The 9,469-nt window shown below is 45.9% G+C and overlaps 1 protein-coding gene across 1 annotated transcript in view; it reads right to left on the reverse strand.

Moving 5' to 3' along the window:
- Positions 1 to 9,218, reverse strand: part of ENDOD1 (endonuclease domain containing 1) — a gene marked incomplete at both ends in the record, with an annotated part of 30,620 nt that extends 21,402 nt beyond the window's left edge. Inside the window, one exon of the mRNA XM_080701240.1 lies at positions 8,919 to 9,218. Coding sequence (XP_080557366.1) covers positions 8,919 to 9,218 — 300 coding nt within the window. The remainder of the gene's footprint in view (positions 1 to 8,918) is intronic.
- Between the last annotated feature and the right edge of the window lie 251 nt (positions 9,219 to 9,469).

A 9,469-nucleotide genomic window follows, 5' to 3' on the forward strand; every position in this document is an offset into this window, starting at 1 on the left:
TCCCAAATTTTCAATTCTGCAAACATCTCAATAAAATTGAACAGGTGTGCTAAAATAGGTTGAAAATCACAGTTTAGACTTCATATATCTTTATATTGTTACTAATATAATTATTATATTATGACAATTATATTATCATTCTTATATAATTATATTCTATACCCTATCCTATATTTAAGGTTTTATAGGCGTTCCACATCTGGGATGACAGGACAAAATGGGTCCCAAACCATCTCCTTCTTTTGTGGATTCATTTTATCAGAGCATCTCCATTCTTTTGGTTACTTGGGCCCAACCCCTTGAGTCATCTGTGACCCCTCCCTTTCTCTCATCCCAAGGAGTCTCTATTTCTTCCTCAGGTGAGCTTGCATATGGGGAAATAAGTCTAGCAAAATGTCTGCTATGTGGTGAGTACTCTGTATATGGAGCTCCCAGGAATACCTGCAGGTCGCTCACACTGAGCCTGTCTGAAACTGAGCTGCCCTCGCCCCCACACACATAGCTTAATTGAGGTACAATTAATATATAAAGAACTACACTAAATACTTACTGTAGTTCTTTAGTGTATATTTAGTGTGGTTCTTTATATATTAATTATATATGTATTAATATATAACACAAGCAATTTGATGACTTTGGACATGTGCAAACACCCCAATACCATCACCACATCAAGGTAACAGGCACCCTCAACCCCTCCCCAAATTTCCTTGTGACTTTCTGCTTTCACTCTCATCTTATGTGTATGTTAGGGACATTTACATGACATCTACCCGCTTAGTTAAGTTAGAAATGCACAATACAGCATTGTCAACCACAAGCACATGTTGTAGGGCAGAGCTCTAGGACTTATTGTCCAGTGTCACTGAACTCTATACCCACTGAACAACAGCTCCCCACCGCTCCACCCTCAGCCTTTATCATCACCGTTCTTGTTGTGTGGACCAAGGGGAGTTCTCCATATAGTCCCAAACCAGCTCCTTCTTTTGTAGATTCAATTTTATCATGTTATTAATATAATAAGCAATATTAATATATTACTGGGGCCCACCTCGAGTCATCTGTGACCCTTCCCTTTCTCTCACCCCAAAGATTATTGGTTCTTTCTTCAATATATATCTAGAACCACGTAGAAATATATGACCACTGCCGGGCATGGTGGCGCAGGCTTGTAATCCCCGCGCTTGGGAGGTGGACATGAGGATCGCACAGGTTCGAAGCCAGCCTCGCTGGCTTAAGAGACCCTGTTTCCAAATAAAGATATAAAATAGGTCTGGGAGTGTAGCCTGGAGGTATAAGAGTTTCCAGGAACCCCAGTACCACCAAAAATGAAAGAAAGAAAGAAAGAAAGAAAGAAAGAAAGAAAGAAAGAAAGAAAGAAAGAAAGATGGATGGCCACCACCCTGCCAGATGGATTGCTACCACCATGGTCAAGCCATCCACTGCCTCTTACCACATGACTGAAACTCCTAAGTGATCTTTAGGCTTCAGCCCTTAATCCTGAGAATCTGTTCTCAAGGCTGCAGCCAAAATATTTAAAATCTAAGTCAGATCATGTCAAAACCGTCTGCTCAGAACCTTGCACAATGGCTTCCTGCTTCATGTAAAGTAATAACCAAATTTCTTACAATTATCTGCAAGGAACTAAATGACTTGCTGTCTCCCAATCCTTTCTGACCTCAACTCCTGCTATCTTTCTCATTTATCCTTTTCTAGCCACACTGGTCTCTTGTTTCCTCCTCAAACACAGGATCACACACATTACAGGGCCTCTGCACTGCTGACTCCCTCTGCCTGGAATGTTCTTACCCCCAACACCTGCATGACTGGCTTTGTTACTTCCTGCAGGTCTGTACTCAGAAGTCACCTCCTCAAAGACATCTTCCCAGAAATGCTTTTAGAACGTCACCTTTCCCCTGATTTCCCACATACTTGGGAGGCTGAGATAGGAGGACTACAGGTTCAAGGCCAGCCTCAGCAATCCAGAGAGACCCTGTTTTAAAATTAAAAAATAAAATAGGACTGGGAGTATAGCTCTAAGGTAGAGTGCCCCTGGATTTAACATCCAGTTCGTTCCCTCTCTCTCTCTCTCTCTCGCTCTCTCTCTCTCTCTCTCTCTCTCTCTCTCACACACACACACACACACACACACACACACACACACACACACACAACTTTCTTTCTTTCTTTCTTTTTTTCTTTCTTTCTTTCTTTCTTTCTTTCTTTCTTTCTTTCTTTCTTTCTTACTTTTATGGTACTAGGGATAGAACACAGGGGTATTTTATCCAAGTGACAACCCCAGCCCTATTTTTTATTCTTTATTTTGAAACAGGTTCTCACTGTATTGTAAAGGACCTCACTAAGTAGCTAAGGCTGTCTGCGAACCTCGATCCTCCAATCTGAGCCTCCTGAGTGCTGGGATTACATTCATGCACCACCACGCCTGGCTCAAACATAACTTTTTTAAAAAAGCTGTTAATTGTCTCTACTAACTGAAGGTCAACCAAAGTTTGAGATGAATAGTCTCTAAATTTAAAGCATGTCAACTAGGATGTTTAATTTGATGCATATTTTCAAATAAGCAATCATTGTTCTGCAGAAATGAAATGCACCCATATTTCAGCTTTGATTAAAAACATAAAATGGCCTCAGCCTGACTTCTCTTGGTTGAGCCACACTTCTTTCAGAAGCTGGGTCAACACAAGCATGACCAGTATACCAAGTGCAGCTTCTATTCTTGTCCAGTCTACGAATCAGTTTCTTTTTTATTTCTCCCTTTTCTACAGCCAAATTCATATCCCAGCAGGCAATGCAATTTTGCTATGATAGATGTCAGGTTTTAATTAATAAAAGGGTAACCACTTAGTAGATATGAAATACATCTTGAAGGATGGGGGGAGGAGCCCCAGTATTCTTGTATTAACAATATTTCTAGGAGCAGGATCAGATCACTGGAAGTGAGAGCCATGACAAGTGGGAAGATTTACTTCCTCATATTTTCATTTTTAGAGATGACAGTTTAAAAGGAAGAGTTATTAGAAACCCAAAGAGTAAAATCTTTATTTCACAAGGAAAGCTCCATCCAATCACCATGAACTACTAACTAAAATAATATCAATTGGAAACTGGGGTATGTGAATGGCAAATCCATAAATCATTCAAAGAACTTGATTAATTAAGAAAAACAAAATAAACCTAATCAGTCAGTTTGTATTCTGGTATTTAAATTGGAAAGAAGAATGACAAGAAAGAAAAGGAAATATTTTGAAAGTGGGCAGCCATAGCTCCAGCCTGGGCTCTGTCATCCAGCAGCTGGGTGACTTTGGCATGTTACTTAACCACAAGCACTTCAGTCTCCTAAACTAGAGGACATGGATCTCACTACCTAGAGTTGTTACATAGTACAAAGACCTTTGTGCACAGTAAAGAATCAATAAACAACAGTTCCTTTCCTGAACTACCCAAATCTGTTTGAAATGAAAATCTAGAATAGAGAGCAACCACCACTGATCCTTTTCTAGACAAAACTGCCCTAAAACATTCTGCCAATAGGAGGTAAGTACCTTAAGTCACTCCTGAGAATCACCTATGAAATAAATGGAAGCGCCAAACTGAAAGATGAAGAAAAGGCCAGAAAAGGGGAAAAATGTGATGAAGGGCAGTGCACGTGTCTTCTGTTTCTGCCCTTTGCACCACCGTGAGGAACAAGTGTCAGTGGTTGACTTTAGGGCCATCCCCGGGAGTCAGGTGCTTCCCAGCCTTCCCCAGAGTCAGGACAACAGGCTGGAATGGCACTGCTCGCGGTTCTGTGACAACGGGCTTCTTCATTGCTGAGGACAGAGAGGGCGGAGGTATCTCTATTATCTGTTTGGTTGCTGCAGGTTTTTAACCACCTCGTTCTCTCCATCTACTCATTCATTCAGCCTTTCATTCATTCAATCTCTCGCCATACATCTTCTGGGCACTTAGAGGAATGCAGGACATATATCAAACACTCTAAGTGGCTCACAGATGAACGTTTTACATTTTAGAAACATTTTGTTGAACTGTAGGAGTTAACTATCTAGTCCAACATTGTGTGTGTGTATGTGTGTATACCTCATCCTTATTAGTGTAAGACCTTAATAAAGTATACAGATTAATATTTACTAAGACCTTACTATATTCCAAGTACTATGCTGCATGCTTAGATGTGTTATCTTGTTTATTCACATGCACTGTATAAGGTGAACATTGTTATTATCTCTAACAATCTGACCTGAAAAACAGGGCTATAAGAATTTAAGGTCACGCATAGCTTGTAAATGGCAGAGAAGTGATCTGAATCAAGTCTCTAGCAGGAAGTAGGAATCAGAATTGTCCTGTTTGCTGCATGCCTTGCATAGAGATTTAAGTGTATGGCATCTATCTATCCATCCTCTGATGCAATAGAAAGAGGGCTGAGGTTAGAATAAATTAAACAGTGTTTCCAAGCATTTCAGGGCATGTAAACAGGAAATTGTTGTTGGAAGTTAAAGATCGAGGACTTATCAAGATTCTAACTTGTGATAACTATTTACATGTACTTAGTAAGATTTAAAATATGACCTTATTGGGCCCTCTAGGAAAATGCCTTTGCATTTTATCAAAATATCCCCTTCATTCCAGAGTCACTGCCACTTGAGCAACATTTATGAATCCAAATATGTACTCCCTTCTGTCCTTTAACTGTTGAGAAACAGAAATGGAGTTGAAATTAGCATTCTCGTTTCTAAAATGAGAATTAAAGTCCTAATACCACTAAAGTGGCAGGTCCATTGAGAGGTCTCCATGGTATATAAAAACAGCAGTGAGCTAAGAGCAATTAGCCACGTATTCAGATCTGAGCCATGTGACCTCAGATACCACAACTGGCTTGAGAGCCAGTTTCATCACCTACAATGAAGAGCTAATGCCATATCTACCTCCTCACAGTGTTTTGTAATATTCAATAAATGCATGCTGTCATTGCTGAATTTAAAGCCAGTTCCTTCCAGTGTTCATGTCTATAAAATGATAAGGCCTTGCATGTTGGCTTCTGGAATGAACTGGCACTGTACTTTAGAAAGTCATCATTAAAGAGAAAAAAAACTGAGACTAAAAAGTCTGCAACCCCATGCACTTCATCAGATCCCGGTTCTGAGATTTCTGGCATTTTGAATGGAAGCCCTCCAGAGCATCTCCATAATGCCAGGTAAGGATGTCTTCCCATCTCTTCCTCACCTTCTCTCCATTCTCAAGTGAGCACATTTCACATAAACCACAACAGACCTCTGCTTTTTCTGTTTTTATTTGAATGTCTCAATCGATCCACCAAAAGGTCTCTCTTAAGCTCCTCCAGTGTGGGCAGACATGGGAGGTAATTCTGACACTAATGGGCTATTGTGCAGAGAAGAGATCCAAGTCATTTGGGATGGCCCCAAAAGCCAGAGCAAGGACCGATGAGGTGGCCTTCAAGAAGGTTCCATTTCCGCAAATGGAACATAGTTATGACAGGGGCGGCCGGCCAGCTCTAGGAACAAGCTTCTGAACCCTGAAGCTCCCACTTAACACTTATTAAGTGCTCTCTGGGGGTAGGGACTAGGAATGGATAAGATGCAGTTCTGAGTTCCAGCTGGTGAGACTGACAGATAAGTAACTCAGGACAAAACGTGGCAAGTATAAAAACAAAGAAATCACAGGAGCACTGCAGAGGTGGGTCTGGTTTAAGAGGCGGATCTAACCCAGCTGGGCAGTTCTTTCTGGAGGAGGGAACACACCAGCCAAGTCCTAAAGGACAGAGTGGAGGGAGGAGTGAAGGGCTGGATGGGAACAGTGTGGACAGAGTGTCGGGGTGAAGGGAAACAGCAGGAGCAAAGAAACAGACCTAACAACCAGTAGAGCTCCTGAGAGGAGTTCCTGGCAGCTTGATGATACCAGGACAGAAATGTGAGGGTGGGGCCTGTAAGAAACAGCGCTGGCACCAGACACGGGAGACAGGCCGTGCAAGGCCTTGGAGTTGTGCAGCTTGAACTTTGTCCTGGAGGTGCCGGACGGCCAACACCTTAAAGGTCTAAGCACAAGAGTGACTAAGTTTCTATGATCTGTGATTTAGGAGCTTTATTTCAAAAAGGAACTGCAGACTGGCCTGGAATGCTGCTGGGTGGGACTGGGAGAGTCCTACTGTGTGTGCAGCCTGTCCTGAATCACTGTCAGAGGCAAGCACTGAGCTGTTTTGCTCTCCTGTGTCTTCATCCCTGTCTGCTGGGCCTCTTGGTAATGCTGACTTCATAAGAAGGTGATGTGGGCCCAAGGCAATTTGGCATTATAAATTGCTTGGAAGCAGCCAGGGTACACACTGAGCCCAGAGCAGCTCTCTGCATCGCAGACCTGGCCTCCCTGGGAGCAAGCAGCAGGGGGGTCAGGTTTGCTGCAGTGCGTTCCAGAGCTGCCTGTACCTACTGTTTCCTCCTCCCTCCCTCCTAATGCTATGCTCCTGCAGGGGAAACACTTCTCTGCCCAGGTGACCATTCTGCTCTGATCTCTCCAGCAGGGCAGACACTCTGGCCTCCAGTACTTTCCAGAACCGGGACACATCGCCTCTCTCTAGTTGCTTTCTGGAACTATTTTCCCCTCCCTCCCCAGGCTCTTTTATCTTCCCAGCCCCATCCCTCATCATCCCATCCAAAGTCTGCCTTTGTGACTTAGCTCTTGCCACTTCCTCTCAGGCAAATCATCCCCTTTTGGACTCCTTCAGTAACTGAATGAATGGCTCTGCCTCCCTCTGCCTTCCTTGTTGACTCCTTCCCACCTACCAGGCCTCTCCCTTCCACCACTCCCCTTTATTCTGAGCACTTGAGTACAGTCGACTATACTCTGCTCACTCGCAATAGTTTACCTGTTTCTACTGCTCCCCATGCACTGATCCTGATGCCTTGCTGACAGTGCTTGGTCACTGTCAGCAGATGGGCAGAACACCATGAAAGGTGACATGATTTTCAAACGGTCTCATCATACAGATGCAGATCTGAAGAATCAGGAAAAACTCGTGGCCTTCCCAATAGTTGAAGGCAGCCGGTTTCCCTCCCCCACCTCTCTCTCATGACTTTCTATGCTTAAAATGTCTTCCTCCTCATCCCCCTTCTGAATTTCATCTTATTCTTCTAGGCACAGTACACACATCATCCTGACCCTAAGGCTGATCTTATTACCTTATTACCCTATTACCTTAAAGCTAGATGAAATATAAAAGGGCACTGTTTACTGTTATTAAATTATGGAGTTTTTTTTTCCTCATGTCACACAACAGCAAGTACTTATATATCAGACACATCTCTAAGAATTCTATATATAGTAACTAATTTAATCCTCACAATCACTCAGTGTTATTATATCCAAGATAGCCTCCCCAAGTTTATAGTTAGTGGAGGAACTGGGACCTCATACCCCAAAGTATGGCTCTAATTAGATGCTATGTCATCTCTTCACCCCAGCAAAATCCTCCTGCAGCTGAGAAGGCCCTTGAGTTCTGGAGCTACACTCAGTTTCTTTGGTATCCTAAATGTCTGGCATATAGCAGGTATTATTAAATGTGTTCTGAATTTAACTCATATTTGTTTAGTATACATTCCCATGACTTCTTGTGTGCATTCTGTCTGTGCAAGAGATTCTCAAGGAAAAAGGTCCAAGCCATCTTTTTTCTTTCTAGGGCCACAATCACAGTATGTAATAAAGAACTCAGTTCTAAGGGTGCCTCTGGAGGAGACTAATTTTAGATAAAAATGTCTTAAGGTATATAATATACAAAGTTGTTTTCAAGTGCCTGATCTCATAGATCCTGACATCAACAGGTAGAAGGCTGTGGAGAAGGTAAGAAAACTAAATGCAGATTGCTTGAGACCTGGCCAAGATTTCAGAGCTAGAAATATCTGAATGAGATTACAACCCAAGGACTCTGAATGAAGCACTTGAAAGCCAGCTGGCTGTTCACCTGACATTGTGCTGAGCAGTTGTGGCCATCAGGAACCCATCAGTACTGTGGGACATCTCCCAGGTAGGCCCTGACAGGGGTGAGAAGCTGCTGTGAGGTTAAACAGAAGCAGGTGGGGTTCTAGAGAGGAGGTAGCAGAGAGTCGGGATGTGCTAAGTATAGGTCAGAGGGTCTGCAGGGCCTCTTGGAGTGCTTGGTCATTGTCAGCAGATGGACAGAACACATGATTTTCAAAGCGGTCTCATCATATAGATGCAGATCTGAAGAATCAGAAAAAACTCGTGTCCTTCCCAATAGTTGAAGGCAGCTGGTTTCCCTGCCATTTGCAACTCTCCCGTTGCATTTCTAAAGATCCGCTATTGTTCTAACTCAATACAGTTTCAGATCTAATTTGCTCACTGTCCTGTGTAGAGGGACGGATTTCCACGCTAGGATGGGGCTCTGCAGAAAGGTAGCTTTCCATGGTAGAAAGGGGGAGTGACTTTCAGCCAAAAGGCCTACCCCATCTTGCCACCTGAGTCTCGATCTCCTCTTCTGTAGAATGGGGATGAAGATGCCCACCCCCTCCGAAAGGACAGCTGCAGCAAAGACAACCCCACGCAGGCCTGTGGCGCTCAGCCTGGGCACTCCCTGCATCTGAATGGTCTCCCGGGCCTCGGTCTCACGCTCCTCTCTACTCAGGAAACGATTGAGACACTGCAGATGTCTGCGCCGATATGTAGGGAGAATCACTCCCCAGGGGCCCTGCCTCCCTGCGGCTTCAGCGAAGGGAAGGGGCGAGGGTCGCCAAGCTTTTACCCTGGCTCCGACAGGGGCGCGGCGGGCTGCGGCTCCGGGGCGCAGTGGGGTGCCTCCAAAGCCGCGGTGTCCTGGCCCAAGCACCCACGATGGCGCCCTGGGAGGCCGCCCGGGCTCGGGACCGGTGGCTTACCTGCGGCTCCACCAGGCAGCGCTGCTCGGCGGGGCCGGGCGCGGGGCGCGGGGCGCGCAGCGCGGAGAACACGGGGATGCGGTCCCGGGTGCTGTACAGGGTGGCGAAGCGCTCGGCGCCCTGGAAGCGCTGGCAGATCTTCACGTGGGAATCGGCCTCCAGCCCCGCGGGAGGGGTCCCGGCGTAGAAGAACTTGTCACACTCGCCGAAGCCGGCTTCCCCGTCGCGCACGAGCCGGCCTTCCAGCAGCCCGGCCAGCGCCAGGAGGCTGCCCAGCGCCAGGCAGCGCGCGGTGCCCATGGCGGCCTCTGCGGCGGGCGCGGCGCCTCCGAGCCGAGCCGAGCCGAGCCGAGCCGCGCCGCCAGGGGCTGTCAGAGCCCCGGCCGGCGCTCTGCGGAGCTGGGTGGGGCGGGCGGGCGGCGGGGCGGGTCCCGGCCAGGCCACGCCCGCTGCTCCCGCCTCCAGCCTCCCTGAAGATGGCTGCAGAGGTCCCGAGACTTCGCGACCTCCCAGGCCGCGCCCGGGCAGAGATGCCGGTCACCCGCCGCCGC

This window comes from Muscardinus avellanarius (genome assembly GCF_963383645.1).
Source record: "Muscardinus avellanarius genome assembly, chromosome: 1".
NCBI classification, from domain to species: Eukaryota; Metazoa; Chordata; class Mammalia; order Rodentia; family Gliridae; genus Muscardinus; species Muscardinus avellanarius.